The sequence below is a fragment of the Lissotriton helveticus genome, chromosome 1_1 (assembly GCF_964261635.1).
Source record: "Lissotriton helveticus chromosome 1_1, aLisHel1.1, whole genome shotgun sequence".
Lineage (NCBI taxonomy): Eukaryota > Metazoa > Chordata > Amphibia > Caudata > Salamandridae > Lissotriton > Lissotriton helveticus.
In genome coordinates this window covers 1,853,495,745-1,853,517,541 of record NC_136057.1, presented here as the reverse complement: position 1 = coordinate 1,853,517,541, position 21,797 = coordinate 1,853,495,745, and the positions used below count along the sequence as shown (strand labels likewise).

At 48.9% G+C, this 21,797-nt stretch overlaps 1 protein-coding gene across 1 annotated transcript in view; it reads left to right on the top strand.

Moving 5' to 3' along the window:
* The window catches only part of RNF2 (ring finger protein 2), a 147,123-nt gene that overhangs the window by 53,443 nt on the left and 71,883 nt on the right, over window positions 1-21,797 (top strand). The window contains exon 3 of the mRNA XM_078641427.1: window positions 20,992-21,080. Within this exon, the coding sequence (XP_078497553.1) occupies window positions 20,992-21,080 (89 nt within the window). The remainder of the gene's footprint in view (window positions 1-20,991; window positions 21,081-21,797) is intronic.

The following is a 21,797-nucleotide window of genomic DNA, read 5'->3' as shown; positions in this document are numbered from 1 at the left end:
AAAAGGAGCAGAGAATCTGCTAGGTAAACCGCAGACCTCTATTCAAAAATGTAAAGGAGCACTTTCTGGTTACATCAGTCTGAAGTAACTGCACAAGAGCTGGACTCGGAGATGGGGAATATGTTAAGAAGACCAGATCAGAGCAGCGGTGAGCCGACCAGGAATGTGGGCCAGTGGGCAAAGGAGGCGTTCAGGTGATCGGAGAACAACTCGCCTCATTGTTGTGGAGCAGTTATGTCAAGATTAAGAATTGCCTAGAACCTTGTAAAGAGTGGCTTCTAGGTTTGCATCATGCCAGGTGCTTCTACTGAAGTCCTTTGTCTTTGGGATCGGTGAAGTCTTCGTAGTGCAGTGGATGTGCAAAGTCTGAAGGCCTGCCTAACACCAGACTTGGATGAACAGTCATCTAAAGAAGGGGTCCTTAATTAAAAACGGGGCTTGAGACTGCTAGAGTGATATGTTGGTGATTGCTCAGAGGAACAGTCGGTTTGACGATACAAAGAGATCCAATGATGAATTCTTCTACCAGTTCAAAACTGTTTAAGTGTTGTTGCAGAAGATCTGGTATGTTTGTGGATCAGGCAAGTTTCTTGTAGAAGATTTATACCTGAGACGGTGTAAAGGAAGGCACACCACAGGGTTAATCCATCCAAGCCTTGCACCTGCGACCCACAAATGCAGGCGAGGTACAGCTTCGGAGAGAGTGCTTGGAAGACCTACAGTGTAAGGTGGCACTAGGGGGTATGCATTTTAATAGATGTACAGCAGATAAGGAGCGTGAAAGAACTACAAGAACAACATGAGTACGTGGACACACCCTATTGTACTTATTTTATTCCCACTCGAGGTCCTCACAGTAAGGCTGTTCAATAGAGTGTATGTAGTGTAAGTCAAGTCAAAATTAACTTTATTTGGTTTGTCACAACCATAAAGTGTACATATACAAATTACAATTAGTAACATAAAATTCATTTTATTAAAATATTTTTTTTTGGTTCTAAAAAAGTAAGACATTATTTTCCAGTCCCCAGTCTTAAGCTAATTCGGCCTTTGAAAGCAAGGTCTCTACTTTCTTGTATGTAGTGTGAGGAGATGGATCTTACATCGACCTCCCATCACTTCAGGTGAGCACTCATTGGAAGAGCAGCCTCATTTTACAGGTGGTTGGCGCTTTACTTTGTTTACGTGTCATATTTTATGTGTTCTCTTTTTTGCATGTCTTGTTGTTTTTGTTGAAATTATTTTGCCTTTTATTCTATCTTATTTTATATGCAGTTGGCGTGTACTCTTTATATTGCCTTTTTCGTGTCTGTTGTTTGTCTTGTTTCCAGCGTGTTTTTAATATTACTGCTTTTACAGTTGTTTGATTTGCTTTACATGTTGGTGTTTCTTGTACTGGTTGTTGCTGTGTCTTGACGTTCTCTTTGTAGTGTGTGTTTTGGCTTTGCACCCTCCCCAATGGTGCTGTTTTCTTTGCTTTCTGTTTAGGGTTTATCTGTATTACAGAGCTGGCAAGTTGTTTCCTTCCTGCAGACACACCTCACCTGCTAATAATGGGTCAGGACTAAAAGTGAAATGATAGGTCTGCAGTTTTGTGCCACATTTCCTGCCATTCCGTTTCCCACCCATGTTTTAAAGAGTTTTATTGCTGTGCCTATGAGTTGTGCCTCTCTGCTATTTCTAGGATTCAGTTTGTTGGAGCCTAGTCACTTGTAGGGCGTGGGAATTCTATGGCTTCATTCACAAACCATATCTCACACCGAAGTTTAACATTTGTGGGCTCAAACACTATTTGTGTGGGTACATTCTGAGTGCTGACTCATAGGAACAGTATTTGCTGAATTTAGCTCCAGAAAGTGCATTTGTGAATAAAGAGGTAAACACTGATTATCTCACACATTTGTGGATATTGTCTGAGGGGTGGGTGCTTTTAAAAGGGCCTACTCCACACGTCTTCCCAAACCCCACAGCGTTTGAGACACACCCACCATGTCAGTTAGGCTAGTGCAGGTTCCTGGGTACTAATGCTCATAGAAGGTATTCTGGGAGTTGTTTTCGTTTGAGTGGCAGGCCGTATACCAATGGTTTGTTCAGAATAGCCAAGCACTGGAAACATGGCTGTGCTTGCTTCCCTGCCCCCTGGCTGTTCTAGCTTCCCTTCCCCCTGGCTGTGCTAGCTTCCCTTCCCCCTGGCTGTGCTCGCTTCCCTGCCCCCTGGCTGTGCTCGCTTCCCTGCCCCCTGGCTGTGCTCGCTTCCCTGCCCCCTGGCTGTGCTTGCTTCCCTGCCCCCTGGCTGTGCTTGCTTCCCTGCCTCTTGGCTGTGCTTGCTTCCCTGCCCATGCTTGCTTCCCTGCCCGTGCTTGCTTCCCTGCCCCCTGGCTGTTCTTGCTCCCCCGCCCCCTGGTTTCCCTTCCCCTGGCTGTGCTTGCTCCCCTTCCCCTGGCTGTGCATGCTTCCCTGCCCCCTCGCTGTGCTTGCTTCCCTGCCCCCTCGCTGTGCTTGCTTCCCTGCCCCCTCGCTGTGCTTGCTTCCCTGCCCCCTCGCTGTGCTTGCTTCCCTGCCCCCTCGCTGTGCTTGCTTCCCTGCCCCCTCGCTGTGCTTGCTTCCCTGCCCCCTCGCTGTGCTTGCTTCCCTGCCCCCTCGCTGTGCTTGCTTCCCTGCCCCCTCGCTGTGCTTGCTCTCCTGAGTGTGTGTGTGTGTGGCTCTGGGTGGGTGTGTGTGGCTCTGGGTGGGTGTGTGTGGCTCTGGGTGGGTGTGTGTGGCTCTGGGTGGGTGTGTGTGGCTCTGGGTGTGTGGGTGTGTGTGGCTCTGGGTGGGTGGGTGTGTGTGGCTCTGGGTGTGTGTGTGGCTCTGTGTGTGGCTCTCTCTGTGTGTGGGTCTGTGTGTGTGTGTGTGTGGGTCTGTGTGTTTTTGTGTGGCATTTGCCAGAAATTAAACTATTGGCATTGTAAATGACAATGCCATTTATTTATCTGTTTTCAAAACCAAAACATAAAATACAAATTTTGTCATTTACAATGCCAATAGCTCAAACTTTTCAAAAGGCGAAACCATTGCATTGTAAATGCTTGTTATCCTTGATCATGATTAAGTTTCACAGCGAGGCGGGGAGTGGCCACGGAGGCGACCAAGATGGCCGCTTCAGCCTGAAGCTCCACCGATCGGGCTGCAAATAATACTTTACTCACCGATGTAACTGTGCCCCTACTGCGGCGGATACCCTCCATCCGCTCCTGTTCCGCTATGGTGCACCCAGATGCCTGAATGGGACGGCTGCGATGGGCTACCCTTGCACGACCGGTGCCGACGCTGGGAACAGACGTGGCCTCGCGGCCATCCCCCCGAGAGGATCCGGCGGCCCGATGAGGTAGTGAGTGCGGCCTGGTGGGTTCGGCGCTGCCCTGCTCTCCAATTTCCGCTGCCCCGGGGTGCTCCCCAACCCCTCCCTCCCCCCCGTCCCTCCCGCTGCGGCTCCCAGCTTGGTACCGTCATTAGCGGCACGTTCGCAGGTCCTTTAAGGCCTGGTGGGCGTCTCCGCGCCGGGGCCTTGATTTCGGGTTGTGGCGGGAGGTGAGGCGGACTAGTGCGGGTGCCCCATCGCTCCGTCCAGAGGCAGTGGCGGCGCTGGGCCTCGCCGGGCTTGCCGACCCACCCCCCTCCTGGCCCTCCCGCATGCCGGCTGCCTGACTGGTACAGCTGCCGCCTACCTGGGAGGGGTCACACATTGCTGTTCGATCTGCTGCTCCTGGTGCCCAACTTGGGGGAGACACCTTAAGGACGCCTGCTGCCTCATAATACCGTTGGCTCCCCCCACCTGCAGGAGCACACTGAGGGCCTACTTGGCTTTGCGGGTAGATCCACCACCTTTTCTGCGCTCTGTGAACCCCACGGACGCCTCCAAGATAATTCTGGCCCCCACTCTTTGACACTCCCGCTTCACAGTGGGCCGTGTACGCATTGCTGCTTCTCCACTCTGCATTCTCTAATGAGATTTGCCTAAGTCCTTCCTTTCGGCCGTTTCCTCATTACCTGTGGCCTCATCTGTTTGCTTGTCCGCCTCCACTCAGTTGCCTGGCGCTGGCACGACGGTCCTCCGTCGCCAGTCACTGTTTGCTCATCCTTCTGCTCTCCATCTTGGCAGAGACGCCCTTGCATAAGCCACTCTTTGATTACCCCTCGGCTGCGGCTTGGACAATCCTCCAGCTACTCGCCCTCCTCTCCTGGCGGAATGGGCAAAAAAAGACCCAAACCAGCGAAACTTGCAATTTGATAAGGCTCCTGGCCCCGTATCAGGCATCCCCCCTGTCCCTGCCACTGAGGCCATGGGCTCAAACGACTTGACGGAAGCTACCTCACTCACGATGGGTATGCTTAACGAAATGAGGGCCGGTTTCAAGGCGCTAGATGGCCGATTCGATGACCTTGACAAAAAATTGGCGGATATGGGGTCTAAAATCCAGTTGCACGATCAACGGCTAGATGTGGTTGAAGTGCGTGTGTCTGATATTGAAGATGGCGCGTCGACCTCGCTGAAGCAGCTAGACAGGATTGAGAAGCTCCTCAAGGAGGTTGCTATAAAGAATGAGGACTTGGAAGCCTGTAGCCGCCGGAATAATATACGAATTATTGGTGTTCCGGAGACGACCGCCACTGGGCGTATGGATGTCTTTGTTGAAAATCTGCTTGCGGCGCTGTTCGGTAGAGGCATGTTCACTCAGGGCTTTGTGGTGGAGCGCGCCCATAGATCGTTGGACCCCCTGTCCACCCCCTGGTCTTCCTCCGCTACCCATCATTGCTAGACTCCTGAACTTTAGGGATCCGGGACGCTGCTCTCCGCTCAGCCCGTGACTTAGGTAACGTCCAGTGGCAGGGCAACAAATTTGCTTTTTTCCCGGACTTCACCATCCTGGTTCAAGAGGCAAGGCGCAAGTTCAACAGTGCCAAGGCTACCCTGAAGAACCTGGGCCTTAGATACAGCATGCTGTACCCGGCGAGGTTGAAGGTCGATGTGGATGGCAGATTTTGCATCTTTGATGCTCATTCGGAGGCGCAGGAATTTTGTCATGAATACAAGAAAAGCCACAGAACAGTGTTGACCTCTTTTATGATCCCGGAACTGGCTGACTGGTTGTTGCATTTCTTGCTGTGTTCTGCTGTGCTCTACACTTTCATTATTTTTTTTTCCTCATGGTTGCCTGACTTGATCTTGGTGTTTTATGCCCGACCGGCGTGGCGGTGCCGCGCCCTATGGTGAATAACAAAGTCTCTCCGCTTAGCACGATCTTTTTACAATGTGCTTATATGCTCCTTACTGTATTATTGATGTTCACATTGCACTCGTGTTTTCTCAAGGAAATTGGGGATTGCCTCTTTAGGGTTAATAGGAGGCTGGGTGGTGGGTGGGGTGTTTGGTCAATTTCATTGTTTATTTTAGATGCGTTGCTCAGGTTATTTGTTTATGGCAGAGGATTGACATGCGGTACGATCTAAATCTGATTAGGATTTCCAATGGTTAAGTTAGGTCACCAACCCGGTCCTTCCGGGCTCTCCCTGATGTCATGGAACGATAGGGGCCTGAACAACACTAAGAAACGGCGACAAGTCCTTAAGTATATTGCCCGACACAGCGTTGACATTGTGTTTCTACAGGAGACTCACCTGTCCCCCCTCCTACTTCCCTCCCGTCACTAAGAACTGGGGCTCCCATAGATTTTTTTCTAATTACAGCCGGTATGCCAGAGGTTTTGCCATATTCATTCATAAACGTGTCACTTTTGTACTACACAAGACCTTGACGGATGCTGAGGGTCGAACCTTGATTGTCTCCGGTACCCTCCTGGGACATAAGATTTAATTCATTGGGGTTTATGGTCCCAACGTAGACTCCCCTTCCTTTTTCCTAGACCTCCAGGTACAGCTCCTCACATTGGATCCAGGTTTGTTGATTATGGGAGGTGATTTTAACTTAATATTGGATCCGGCCAGAGACAGCACTTCCACTGCTCTTGCTCTTAAGCCCTGCTCCCGGCAGGCTCTGCCCGACCTATGCACTCACTTCTCCTTGATAGATTGCGAAAATAAATTACCCACTATTCGGGGTTTCATAACACATGGACCAGAATAGACTATTGGTTAGTCTCCCCGGGAATAGCGGGCTGGGTTGGCGGGATACTCACTTTTCCCCGTACATTGTCGGACCACTCTCCGATCGTTCTCAAGCTTAATGTTCCCAGGCCGGGTGGTTATGAGCGGCAATGGCGCTTCCCTGGTAAGGCATTATGGGATCCGGTTTTTAATGAGGAAGTGCGTTAATCCATAGAGGACTACTTTGACATTAACACTGGCTCGGTTGACACCTGGGCGGTTCTCTGGGAGGGGTTTAAGGCCTATATCAGAGGCGTATGTATTGCAAAGCATGTGGGAGTTCTACAAGATTTGCGCTCCACTCTGACTCGCATTGAAGCAGACATTACTGCTTTGGACTGTGAATTGCTGGTCACTCCATCCAGTTCGGGCGAGTTTAGAGACACAGCGGATCGAGAGCTATTGTTCCTAAATAAACAGTCTACCGCTCGTTGTTATGGTGAAGGCGAACGTCCAGGTAGACTATTGGCTGAAACTCTACGCCCTCCTCGTGACTCCTGGTACATCACAGAAATCATCAGCCCACATGACACTTTGCTTTATTCCACCCCGGACATATGCGATTCCTTCCTTTCATATTACAAGGCATTGTATACTTCCAGAACCACGGGGGATCTGCGTGATCAAGGGAGCTACCTGGCAGAGATTGCTATGGTCTATTTGGAAAGTCATATGCAGGACTTTTTGGCTATTCTTATTACCCAGGATAGCATAATAGAGGCCATCGATGCACTGCGTGGTTCCTCAGCTCCTGGCCTCGACGGCTTTTCTGCCGATCTTTACAAAGCATGCAAAGACACCTTGGTCCCTCGGTTGTTGGAGGTGTATTCTGAGGCTCTGGAGGTAGGCCTTCTCCCTCCCACATTCAGAGAAGCGGTTATTATTCTCCTCCCCGAGCCAGGCAAAGACCCTAAACTGTGCAGTTCTTATAGACCATTGTCTTTACTGAATCTTGATTACAAAATACTAGAAACGGTTGTAGCGATTCGGCTGTCCTTTACTAATGGATACCATCATCTCACCGGCGCAGTCGGGGTTTGTCCCACATCGGTCCACTTCCCTTAACCTGCGGACATTGTTCGCAGTCCTGCACAGAATCGACCCTACCACGCCAGCTGCCATCCTTCTTGATGCGGAGAAGGCATTTGATTCCCTTGAATGGCCCTTTTTTCTCTCCATTATGAGATGTATGGGTATGCCCGAGTGCTTAGTCTCCACGGTGGCTTTGCTATACACTGAACCAACTGCCAGTTTGCGACTGAACGGCACTATCTCCACACCCTTTATATTGTCCCGAAGCACGCGGCAAGGCTGCCCATTATCCCCGCTGCTTTTTATTTTGTCTATGGATCCTCTGGTTCACCATTTTCAAGAAAAAACACCTTCATCGGGACCTACAGTTCCCCACTGGCCCCCTCCTAATCTCTCTCTACGCAGACGACCCAATACTATATGTTAGAATGCCCCACCTTAATCTTGAACCCCTCATTTTAGAAATAATTTGTTTCGGTAAATTCTCCGGACTCAACATTAATTGGCACAAGTCAGTTATTTTTCCACTTACCGCCAGCACAACTGCCTGGCCTTGAACACTTCAGCTTGAATGGTGCCAGGACGCGGTCAAGTATCTCTGTGTTCATGTCCATCTGGATCCGGGGTCTCCAACCGGTCGATCGCGAGCTACCGGTAGCTCGCTGAGATCCCGGGAGTAGCTTGTGTAGCCCTTCATGGGCTATTAGCTCTTCCGGCTCCATTCGCCTGTCCTCACCCAAACCAGCTGCTCGGACTAGAGCTAAGCTGGGGGTGGGGGCGGGCGAAGAGGATGACGCTCCTGTCCTGGAGCTGCAGACTCCTTTGGTGAGAGTCTGACTCCTGTAACGTCATCGTCGGGTGCCAGCGCTGAGCAGTACGGAGCAGAGACGTGACTTGACTTTGACCTCAGGTAAGCTCAATGGACGAGCAGATAGATAGTTTAGTGACGTTAGATTCTGTTTTTAGGGCTCGCCTTTACCATTCCGAAGGAATGGGAAATGGCGAGAATTCAAGTGCTCGAACTGATTGTCAAACCACCGCTTTTTTTCGTGGCGTTTTCTTCGAGTGCACGTACAGGCACGCGCTTTTGGCCCATACACTTTCATGGCCATCTGTTCCTGTTCCTCAATGTCCCTCCCACCCTTCGTTTGATCTTGCCGCGAGTTCAGGCTAATGGCCCTCCCCCAGCACAGAGCGCGCATCGCGGCCGCACATCAAAGGGCTTCTCCCAGCGTGTGCTGTGCGGCTTCTCCTCCCCTAATTATGTGGCCGGCCGTACTTGTGTTTCCCGGCCGCTTCCCGGCCGCTCTTGTATTTAATTAGCAGCAGCAGCATTTCTCCTGTGCCAGGCCACATCAAAGGCTCTGTGCCACTTTCACCCACACAGCAACACTTACAGACACACAACGCCACTCACACCCACGCAAGCCCACTATCATCCACGCAACACCACACTCACCCACGCAACGCCACTCACCCAAGCAACACCACTCACACACGCAACCCCACTCATCCACGCAACCCCACTCATCCACGCAACCCCACTCATCCACGCAACCCCACTCATCCACGCAACCCCACTCATCCACGCAACCCCACTCATCCACGCAACCCCACTCATCCACGCAACCCCACTCATCCACGCAACCCCACTCATCCACGCAACCCCACTCATCCACGCAACCCCACTCATCCACGCAACCCCACTCATCCACGCAACCCCACTCATCCACGCAACCCCACTCATCCACGCAACCCCACTCATCCACGCAACCCCACTCATCCACGCAACCCCACTCATCCACGCAACCCCACTCATCCACGCAACCCCACTCATCCACGCAACCCCACTCATCCACGCAACCCCACTCATCCACGCAACCCCACTCATCCACGCAACCCCACTCATCCACGCAACCCCACTCATCCACGCAACCCCACTCATCCACGCAACCCCACTCATCCACGCAACCCCACTCATCCACGCAACCCCACTCATCCACGCAACCCCACTCATCCACGCAACGCCACTCATCCACGCAACGCCACTCATCCACGCAACGCCACTCATCCACGCAACGCCACTCATCCACGCAACGCCACCCGCACGTGCAACGCCACCCGCACGTGCAACGCCACCCGCACGTGCAACGCCACCCGCACGTGCAACGCCACCCGCACGCGCAACGCCACCCGCACGCGCAACGCCACCCGCACGCGCAACGCCACCCGCAACGCCACCCGCAACGCCACCCGCACACGCCACTCGCACACGCAACACCACTCGCACACGCAACGCCACTCGCACACGCAACGCCACTCGCACACGCAACGCCACTCGCACACGCAACGCCACTGACACACGCAACGCCACTGACACACGCAACGCCACTGACACACGCAACGCCACTCACACATTGTGGGTGCAGATTGTGGGTGCAGATTGTGGGTGCAGATTCAGAGAAAACTCAGCAGCACCACCACCATTGCAATGCAATAGGTCTCGTTTTAACGCAAATTTAAGCTATAGGCCTTGTAAATGGCAAAGCCTTTTATTTATGTTCCAAAAACCAGAACGCAAAAATAAAGGGCATAATCATTTACAATGCTAATAGTTCAGACTCGCGTTATTGCGAGACCTATTGCATTTTCAATGCTTGTTTTTTTATGCATCTGATGTTGAATAATGTTGAATAATTCCCGGTGCTACACTGACATGCCAGGCACAGGCACAAAAAATGCGTGGAACAGAGGGCAGAAGGGCACAAAAAAAGAGGGGAAAACGAGGGAAACAGGGCAGAAGGGCACAAAAAATTAGTGAAACAGAGGGCAGAAGGGCACAGAAAACGAGTGAAACAGGGCAGAAGGGTACAAAAAACAAGGGGAAAACGATTGAAACAGAGGGTAGAAAGGCACAAAAAACGAGTGGCACAGAGGGCAGAACGGCACAAAAAACATGGGGAAAACGAGTGAAACAGAGGGCAGAAAGGCACAAAAAATGAGTGGCACAGAGGGCAGAACGGCACAAAAAACAAGGGGAAAACGAGTGACAGGGCAGAAGGGCACAAAAAATGAGTGAAACAGAGGGCAGAAGGGCACTGAAAACGAGTGAAACCGGGCAGACGGGCACAAAAAACAAGGGTAAAACAGGGCAGAAGGGCACAAAATACAGGGGGGAAAACTAGTGAAACCGGGCAGAAGGGCACAAAAACGAGTTAAACAGGGCAGAAAGGCACAAAAAACGAGTGGCACAGAGGGCAGAACGGCACAAAAAACAAGGGGAAAACGAGTGAAACAGGGCAGAAGGGCACAAAAAACGAGTGAAACAGGGCAGAAGGGCACAGTAAACGAGTGAAACAGGGCAGAAGGGTACAAAAAACAAGGGGAAAACGATTGAAACAGAGGGTAGAAAGGCACAAAAAACGAGTGGCACAGAGGGCAGAACGGCACAAAAAACATGGGGAAAACGAGTGAAACAGAGGGCAGAAAGGCACAAAAAGTGAGTGGCACAGAGGGCAGAACGGCACAAAAAACAAGGGGAAAACGAGTGACAGGGCAGAAGGGCACAAAAAATGAGTGAAACAGAGGGCAGAAGGGCACTGAAAACGAGTGAAACCGGGCAGACGGGCACAAAAAACAAGGGTAAAACAGGGCAGAAGGGCACAAAATACAGGGGGGAAAACTAGTGAAACCGGGCAGAAGGGCACAAAAACGAGTTAAACAGGGCAGAAAGGCACAAAAAACGAGTGGCACAGAGGGCAGAACGGCACAAAAAACAAGGGGAAAACGAGTGAAACAGGGCAGAAGGGCACAAAAAACGAGTGAAACAGGGCAGAAGGGCACAGTAAACGAGTGAAACAGGGCAGAAGGGTACAAAAAACAAGGGGAAAACGATTGAAACAGAGGGTAGAAAGGCACAAAAAACGAGTGGCACAGAGGGCAGAACGGCACAAAAAACATGGGGAAAACGAGTGAAACAGAGGGCAGAAAGGCACAAAAAATGAGTGGCACAGAGGGCAGAACGGCACAAAAAACAAGGGGAAAACGAGTGACAGGGCAGAAGGGCACAAAAAATGAGTGAAACAGAGGGCAGAAGGGCACTGAAAACGAGTGAAACCGGGCAGACGGGCACAAAAAACAAGGGTAAAACAGGGCAGAAGGGCACAAAATACAGGGGGGAAAACTAGTGAAACCGGGCAGAAGGGCACAAAAACGAGTTAAACAGGGCAGAAAGGCACAAAAAATGAGTGGCACAGAGGGCAGAACGGCACAAAAAACAAGGGGAAAACGAGTGAAACAGGGCAGAAGGGCACAAAAAACGAGTGAAACAGGGCAGAAGGGCACAGAAAACAAGTGAAACAGGGCAGAAGGGCACACAAAACAAGGGGAAAACGAGTGAAACAGAGGGCAGAAAGGCACAAAAAACGAGTGGCACAGAGGGCAGAACGGCACAAAAACCAAGGGGAAACAGAGGGTAGAAAGGCACAAAAAACAATTGGCACAGAGGGCAGAACGGCACAAAAAACATGGGGAAAACGAGTGGCACAGAGGGCAGAAAGGCAAAAAAAACGAGTGGCACAGAGGGCAGAACGGCACAAAAAACAAGGGGAAAACGAGTGAAACAGGGCAGAAGGGCACCGAAAACAAGGGGAAACGAGTGAAACAGGGCAGAAGGGCACAAAAAACAAGGGGAAATGAGTGAAACAGAGGGCAGAGAGCCACAAAAAACAAAGGGAAAACGAGTGAAACAGGGCAGAATGGCACCGAAAACGAGTGAAACAGGGCAGAAGGGCACAAAAAACAAGGGGAAAACCAGTGAAACAGGGCAGAAGGGCACAAAAAACAAGGGGAAACGAGTGAAACAGAGGGCAGAAAGGCACAAAAAACGAGTGGCACAGAGGGCAGAACGGCACAAAAAACAAGGGGAAAACGAGTGAAACAGGGCAGAAGGGCACAAAAAACAAGGGGAAATGAGTGAAACAGAGGGCAGAGAGGCACAAAAAACAAAGGGAAAACGAGTGAAACAGGGCAGAAGGGCACCGAAAACGAGTGAAACAGGGCAGAAGGGCACAAAAAACAAGGGGAAAACGAGTGAAACAGGGCAGAAGGGCACTAAAAAGAAGGGGAAAACGAATGAAACAGGGCAGAAGGGCACAAAAAACAAGGGGAAATGAGTGAAACAGAGGGCAGAGAGGCACAAAAAACAAGTGGCACAGAGGGCAGAACGGCACAAAAAACAAGGGGAAAACGAGTGAAACAGAGGGTAGAAAGGCACAAAAAACAAGTGGCACAGAGGGCAGAACGGCACAAAAAACATGGGGAAAACGAGTGAAACAGAGGGCAGAAAGGCCCAAAAAACGAGTGGCACAGAGGGCAGAAGGGCACAAAAAACAAGGGGAAACGAGTGAAACAGAGGGCAGAAAGGCACAAAAAACGAGTGGCACACAGGGCAGAACGGCACAAAAAACAAAGGGAAAACGAGTGAAACAGGGCAGAAGGGCACCGAAAACGAGTGAAACAGGGCAGAAGGGCCCAAAAAACAAGGGGGAAACGAGTGAAACAGGGCAGAAGGGCACAAAAAACATGGGGAAAACGAGTGAAACATAGGGCAGAAAGGCACAAAAAACGAGTGGCACAGAGGGCAGAACGGCACAAAAAACAAGGGGAAAACGAGTGAAACAGGGCAGAAGGGCACCGAAAACGAGTGAAACATGGCAGAAGGGCACAAAAAACAAGGGGAAAACAAGTGAAACAGGGCAGAAGGGCACAAAAAAACAAGGGGAAAACGAGTGAAGCTAGGCAGAAGGGCACAATAAACAAGGGGAAACGAGTGAAACAGAGGGCAGAACGGCACAAAAAATAAGGGGAAAACAAGTGAAACAGGGCAGAAGGGCACAAAAACAAGTGAAACAGGGCAGAAGGGCACAATAACGAGTGAAATAGAGTGCAGAAGGGCACAATAACGAGTGAAATAGAGGGCAGAAGGGCTCAAAAAACAAGTGAAACAGAGGGCAGAAGGGCACAATAACGAGTGAAATAGAGGGCAGAAGGGCTCAAAAAACAAGGGGGAAACGAGTGAAACAGAGGCAGAAGGGCACAAAAACGAGTGGCACAGAGGGCAGAAGGGCACAAAAAACAAGGGGAAAATTAGTGAAACAGGGCAGAAGGGCACAAAAACGAGTGAAACAGGGCAGAAGGGCACAAAAACAAGGGGAAAACGAGTGAAACAGAGGGCAGAAGGGCACAAAAACGAGTGGCACAGAGGGCAGAAGGGCAGAAAAAAGAAGCAAAAACGAGTGGCACAGAGGTCAGAAGGGCACAAAAAACAAGGGGAAAACGAGGGAAACAGGGCAGAAGGGCACAAAAAATTAGTGAAACAGAGGGCAGAAGGGCACAGAAAACGAGTGAAACAGGGCAGAAGGGTACAAAAAACAAGGGGAAAACGATTGAAACAGAGGGTAGAAAGGCACAAAAAACGAGTGGCACAGAGGGCAGAACGGCACAAAAAACATGGGGAAAACGAGTGAAACAGAGGGCAGAAAGGCACAAAAAATGAGTGGCACAGAGGGCAGAACGGCACAAAAAACAAGGGGAAAACGAGTGACAGGGCAGAAGGGCACAAAAAATGAGTGAAACAGAGGGCAGAAGGGCACTGAAAACGAGTGAAACCGGGCAGACGGGCACAAAAAACAAGGGTAAAACAGGGCAGAAGGGCACAAAATACAGGGGGGAAAACTAGTGAAACCGGGCAGAAGGGCACAAAAACGAGTTAAACAGGGCAGAAAGGCACAAAAAACGAGTGGCACAGAGGGCAGAACGGCACAAAAAACAAGGGGAAAACGAGTGAAACAGGGCAGAAGGGCACAAAAAACGAGTGAAACAGGGCAGAAGGGCACAGTAAACGAGTGAAACAGGGCAGAAGGGTACAAAAAACAAGGGGAAAACGATTGAAACAGAGGGTAGAAAGGCACAAAAAACGAGTGGCACAGAGGGCAGAACGGCACAAAAAACATGGGGAAAACGAGTGAAACAGAGGGCAGAAAGGCACAAAAAATGAGTGGCACAGAGGGCAGAACGGCACAAAAAACAAGGGGAAAACGAGTGACAGGGCAGAAGGGCACAAAAAATGAGTGAAACAGAGGGCAGAAGGGCACTGAAAACGAGTGAAACCGGGCAGACGGGCACAAAAAACAAGGGTAAAACAGGGCAGAAGGGCACAAAATACAGGGGGGAAAACTAGTGAAACCGGGCAGAAGGGCACAAAAACGAGTTAAACAGGGCAGAAAGGCACAAAAAACGAGTGGCACAGAGGGCAGAACGGCACAAAAAACAAGGGGAAAACGAGTGAAACAGGGCAGAAGGGCACAAAAAACGAGTGAAACAGGGCAGAAGGGCACAGTAAACGAGTGAAACAGGGCAGAAGGGTACAAAAAACAAGGGGAAAACGATTGAAACAGAGGGTAGAAAGGCACAAAAAACGAGTGGCACAGAGGGCAGAACGGCACAAAAAACATGGGGAAAACGAGTGAAACAGAGGGCAGAAAGGCACAAAAAATGAGTGGCACAGAGGGCAGAACGGCACAAAAAACAAGGGGAAAACGAGTGACAGGGCAGAAGGGCACAAAAAATGAGTGAAACAGAGGGCAGAAGGGCACTGAAAACGAGTGAAACCGGGCAGACGGGCACAAAAAACAAGGGTAAAACAGGGCAGAAGGGCACAAAATACAGGGGGGAAAACTAGTGAAACCGGGCAGAAGGGCACAAAAACGAGTTAAACAGGGCAGAAAGGCACAAAAAACGAGTGGCACAGAGGGCAGAACGGCACAAAAAAACAAGGGGAAAACGAGTGAAACAGGGCAGAAGGGCACAAAAAACGAGTGAAACAGGGCAGAAGGGCACAGAAAACAAGTGAAACAGGGCAGAAGGGCACACAAAACAAGGGGAAAACAAGTGAAACAGAGGGCAGAAAGGCACAAAAAACGAGTGGCACAGAGGGCAGAACGGCACAAAAACCAAGGGGAAACAGAGGGTAGAAAGGCACAAAAAACAATTGGCACAGAGGGCAGAACGGCACAAAAAACATGGGGAAAACGAGTGGCACAGAGGGCAGAAAGGCAAAAAAAACGAGTGGCACAGAGGGCAGAACGGCACAAAAAACAAGGGGAAAACGAGTGAAACAGGGCAGAAGGGCACCGAAAACAAGGGGAAACGAGTGAAACAGGGCAGAAGGGCACAAAAAACAAGGGGAAATGAGTGAAACAGAGGGCAGAGAGCCACAAAAAACAAAGGGAAAACGAGTGAAACAGGGCAGAATGGCACCGAAAACGAGTGAAACAGGGCAGAAGGGCACAAAAAACAAGGGGAAAACCAGTGAAACAGGGCAGAAGGGCACAAAAAACAAGGGGAAACGAGTGAAACAGAGGGCAGAAAGGCACAAAAAACGAGTGGCACAGAGGGCAGAACGGCACAAAAAACAAGGGGAAAACGAGTGAAACAGGGCAGAAGGGCACAAAAAACAAGGGGAAATGAGTGAAACAGAGGGCAGAGAGGCACAAAAAACAAAGGGAAAACGAGTGAAACAGGGCAGAAGGGCACCGAAAACGAGTGAAACAGGGCAGAAGGGCACAAAAAACAAGGGGAAAACCAGTGAAACAGGGCAGAAGGGCACAAAAAACAAGGGGAAAACGAGTGAAACGGCAGAAGGGCACTAAAAAGAAGGGGAAAACGAATGAAACAGGGCAGAAGGGCACAAAAAACAAGGGGAAATGAGTGAAACAGAGGGCAGAGAGGCACAAAAAACAAGTGGCACAGAGGGCAGAACGGCACAAAAAACAAGGGGAAAACGAGTGAAACAGAGGGTAGAAAGGCACAAAAAACAAGTGGCACAGAGGGCAGAACGGCACAAAAAACATGGGGAAAACGAGTGAAACAGAGGGCAGAAAGGCCCAAAAAACGAGTGGCACAGAGGGCAGAACGGCACAAAAAACAAAGGGAAAACGAGTGAAACAGGGCAGAAGGGCACCAAAAACGAGTGAAACAGGGCAGAAGGGCACAAAAAACGAGTGAAACAGGGCAGAAGGGCACCGAAAACAAGGGGAAACGAGTGAAACAGGGCAGAAGGGCACAAAAAACAAGGGGAAATGAGTGAAACAGAGGGCAGAGAGCCACAAAAAACAAAGGGAAAACGAGTGAAACAGGGCAGAATGGCACCGAAAACGAGTGAAACAGGGCAGAAGGGCACAAAAAACAAGGGGAAAACCAGTGAAACAGGGCAGAAGGGCACAAAAAACAAGGGGAAACGAGTGAAACAGAGGGCAGAAAGGCACAAAAAACGAGTGGCACAGAGGGCAAAACGGCACAAAAAACAAGGGGAAAACGAGTGAAACAGGGCACAAGGGCACAAAAAACAAGGGGAAATGAGTGAAACAGAGGGCAGAGAGGCACAAAAACAAAGGGAAAACGAGTGAAACAGGGCAGAAGGGCACCGAAAACGAGTGAAACAGGGCAGAAGGGCACCGAAAACGAGTGAAACAGGGCAGAAGGGCACAAAAAACAAGGGGAAAACCAGTGAAACAGGGCAGAAGGGCACAAAAAACAAGGGGAAAACGAGTGAAACAGGGCAGAAGGGCACTAAAAAGAAGGGGAAAACGAATGAAACAGGGCAGAGAGGCACAAAAAACAAGTGGCACAGAGGGCAGAACGGCACAAAAAACAAGGGGAAACGAGTGAAACAGAGGGCAGAAAGGCACAAAAAACGAGTGGCACACAGGGCAGAACGGCACAAAAAACAAAGGGAAAACGAGTGAAACAGGGCAGAAGGGCACCGAAAACGAGTGAAACAGGGCAGAAGGGCCCAAAAAACAAGGGGGAAACGAGTGAAACAGGGCAGAAGGGCACAAAAAACATGGGGAAAACGAGTGAAACATAGGGCAGAAAGGCACAAAAAATGAGTGGCACAGAGGGCAGAACGGCACAAAAAACAAGGGGAAAACGAGTGAAACAGGGCAGAAGGGCACCGAAAACGAGTGAAACATGGCAGAAGGGCACAAAAAACAAGGGGAAAACAAGTGAAACAGGGCAGAAGGGCACAAAAAAACAAGGGGAAAACGAGTGAAGCTAGGCAGAAGGGCACAATAAACAAGGGGAAACGAGTGAAACAGAGGGCAGAAAGGCACAAAAAATAAGGGGAAAACAAGTGAAACAGGGCAGAAGGGCACAAAAACAAGTGAAACAGGGCAGAAGGGCACAATAACGAGTGAAATAGAGTGCAGAAGGGCACAATAACGAGTGAAATAGAGGGCAGAAGGGCTCAAAAAACAAGTGAAACAGAGGGCAGAAGGGCACAATAACGAGTGAAATAGAGGGCAGAAGGGCTCAAAAAACAAGGGGGAAACGAGTGAAACAGAGGCAGAAGGGCACAAAAACGAGTGGCACAGAGGGCAGAAGGGCACAAAAAACAAGGGGAAAATTAGTGAAACAGGGCAGAAGGGCACAAAAACAAGGGGAAAACGAGTGAAACAGAGGGCAGAAGGGCACAAAAACGAGTGGCACAGAGGGCAGAAGGGCAGAAAAAAGAAGCAAAAACGAGTGGCACAGAGGTCAGAAGGGCACAAAAAACAAGGGGAAAACGAGTGGCGCAGAAGGGCACAAAAAACAAGGGGAAAACGAGTGAAACAGGGCAGAAGGGCACAAAAAACGAGTGAAACAGAGAGCAGAAGGGCACAGAAAACGAGTGAAACAGGGCAGAAGGGCACAAAAAACAAGAGGAAAACGAGTGAAACAGGGCAGAAGGGCACAAAAAACGAGTGAAACAGAGGGCAGAAAGGCACAGTATGGGCTCTGATGAAATTAGGCTTAAAGTCAATGAAACTGGGCGTGGGGGGGTCTCTCGGGAAAATGCGCAAGTTGCTTCGGGTTCAGTAGCTCACGACGATTTTCACTGGCCAGAAGTAGCTCTGACTACACAAAAGGTTGGAGACCCCTGATCTGGATACTAATACTATGATCAGTCTGAATTATGGTAGGGTGATCAATTCTCTTGAATCTCAATTCGTGAAATGGCTACGTCTGCCATTGTCTATGGCCGGGAGAGTCGCAATAATAAAAATGGTTGTCCTCCCACGGTTCTTATATCTTTTTACTAACCTTCCAATCCCGCTCACCAAAATATTTTTGGGGCAATTACGTTCTTTATTGCTGCGCCTTGTTTGGGGGGATAAGACTAGGTTAGCTGGCGGATTATGACACTGCCATATGCTAGGGGGGGCTTTGGGGTCCCAGACTTTTATCTATATTACCTGATAGCGCAATGCTGCTACGCTCACGCATGGTTCCATCCCGATGCTCGCATCCGATATCTGAAGCCAGAATCTGACCTGGTGCTCCCTCGTTAACATTTCACTATTTTGCCTACTGGATTCCCCCGGGTTCCCCATGATATTCAAACAGTATCCGCCACATGCTGGGCATGGGACAGACTGCGCAGACTGTTGGGCCTTGATCGATTGTACTCTCCGGCGCTGCCTCTACCTAACCCCTCTTTGTTTCCAATAACGGGTGAGGTCTTGATTCAGCGGACACTGACCAAATTCCACATTTGCACGATTGGAGACCTATTCCCTGAGGGCCATGACTTCTCAGTTTTAGAGGATGCCCGATTCTCTGAACGCTCTTTTATGGACATCTTTGTTTTGACACAGGTATTGTCCATGCTCCTGGCCGCATTCCCTTAATTCCCGCTGGCACCAGAACCGACCCCTCCACTGACACTGCTTATCCAACAATCTACTGGCGCACATTTGGTTTCTAAACTATATAAGCAATGCAATGAGCTCATCCCTTTCATTGACTCCAAGGTGCGTGCTGCGTGGGAGACAGATCTTGGTAAGCCTATTACTGACGACCATTGGGACCAGTGCTGTAGGGCGACAAAGGAGATTTCCTTAAATAGCAGGTACAAACTTTTTCATTTCAAGTTTCTCCGCAGAATATATCACACACCAGCGCACGCGCACAGAATCGATCACAAAAGGCCCCACAATTGTCAGAAATGAGGTGCGTCTTTTGCGGATTTCGCTCACCTCTCTTGGACATGCCCTAAAATACATCAATACTGGTCCCTGATTCCCTCCACTCTTGGCGACATCCTTTCCATGCAGCTGATCCCCACCCCTGAAATAGCACTGCTGGGTTACGTGGCCAATTTCCCCCGGGCGGTTAGGAAACTGGCGGCTTTGGGCTTTCTTTTGGCCAAAAGGGCGATTGCGCTATTGTGGGGGGCAGTAAGAGATCCCCTACGTTGAAGGCATGGCTTGGTAGTTTGGCATTCTGTAACGTTAACTGTGCAGAGTACTCCAGTCTGCTCCCTAGTTCGTCTCGACCATTGGACATTTCGGGCCCGTACAGAGCATAAGTCGCTATGACCAGGGCTGATCAATATTCTCAGACCGCAAGTGGTTTTGTTCCTGCGGGGGTCGGCTAGGTGGAACTATCGGGCACATATGCCTGTCTTACTGATCCATGTTTCACTAGTGCCACTGCTGTGGTTATGTTGCATAGGACGGCTCCGCTTCTTTGGGACTGTAGTCTAATAATACGACACACCTCCACTTTGTACACATTTGACTTGTCATTGATACATATTTGCAATTCCTAATTCAACTATGTCTAATAACTGCTAATGTTTATGCTTGACTGCTGTACATGTTCTTCCGATTGCTTCTGCAATGTACTGATCAATTTTATTCCTTTATGCAAAATTTGGGAAAATAAAGTTTAAAAAGGAAAAAAGTTTCACAGCAAGGCTGACCGAGCTGTTTTATCAGCTTTGTAGAGCGGTATTACACACCTTGCACTGTCACTTTCCTACTCAGTCTATGTATTTGTAACAATTGTAGAGAGTTTAAAAAAAAATATTATAAAAAGATAAATAAAAACAAAACACGTGCGTAAAAAAACTTTGAAGAGGTCCTCATAAATAAAAGCTTAGCATAGCTGAGCAAATGTGTGGGTCAAGAAATCAAAAGTCTCCAAAAAATAAAGGTACTGAGGAAAGTAAAGGTAAAGGACCGGAACAGCAGCAATTATTGCTTTTTTCTCCACAACAAACTATAATACAATCTGTTTAGATTAATGTGAAACCTTTGGCTTGAGAAAGCATGCATTCGAAGAGATTCAGATTGCAAATTAATCGGGGACTAATAAAGAGATTGTCCCAGCCAGGATCATTAGTCATTTCCGGCTAGCTATCCTAACCGATACCTAATGGTTGCACCTTGAATCTACTTCCATCTAGCTCAGCCACCTTCTACTATCCCAGGTTGTGTCGCATATACTCTCTTCTGCTATAATTTCAGCTAGATAATTCATTCCACTTTTATCTTTCTTATTGGATGTTCTTATTGTTACTTGTAAAGATCCTCACTTCCCTAGTCCCTCAGCTGCTACCATTTGTGTATGATTTTATGTATTTTTAAATGTATGAAATGCTATGGTTTGACTAATGCTGTGTTTTGCAGGCGATTTAACAAAAAAGTGATGAAAATAAACTCGAAAGAACATTCTTTTTTCTAAAACAAAATGGTACTTTGATTGATCAGTAGGTTAGCTAATTTCATTTGTGGTCCTTGCAACCTTGTGTAATTTGCTTTGAAGATTACGTTCTTTGTGCAGGTAAAGTCTTAGCAACACTTATTGTATGTTTTGATAATTCTCTATTAGCTGCCAGAATAAATCGTTGGTCTAGTCACCACTCTGCTCGTATAACATGGTTACCAGATCCCAAAGTCTTTATTTTCATTTTGTTCTTCCTTCTAGCCATGGCTCAAGCTGTGCAAGCAAATGGAGCCCAGCCTTTGAGCAAAACCTGGGAGCTCAGTTTGTACGAATTACAGAGGACCCCTCAGGTAAACAAAACAATGCATGATGGAACTCATTCATGGTAAAGTTGTGCAATAGTTATTAATTAACATGTATATGCTATGATGTACAAAAAATTTAGCTTTTTAAATCCAAGGCCAACAATGGCCATGTTCAATTTGAAGTGGTAGGTATAATAATTAGTGTGATATTGCTCAACTTAATTGTGATGGAAGCAATTATATTTGTATAGCACAGTTTTTGAAGTTTCTATGACGTTGTAAATATCATGTGTTAATATCACTCTATGTTATAGAAGTACTTTAATGACTTGGGAAGGATGAAAGCTACTAAATAATCAACTGGCACCCATCTGGCCTGTTGGGGACCAACTGCAAGAAAGAACAAAGTGATGAAGGGAACAATTGAATCAATCTCCATCACTGGCTATTGCAGTGGCTGCATTCCATTCCATCGTTTTTCATCCACTGTGGCCACTCCAGACAGAGACTAGCCAAATGCGGAGTCCTGCTCCATTAGGAATGTCCAGCCCGGACTGCTGGGCCAGGTTCCCTTGATATGGGAACATAAGAATTCCTACTGGAGAGACCTACCTAAGAGACATCGGTGATGTATAGCTTGAGTCCCGTGGCACATAGAGCAAAGGAACCATGTCTGGGCATATCAGTCACATATGCAATAAACAACAAAGTGATGTATTAAATGTCTAAATTCACAATCATTAATATTCGTTTAAGACCGCC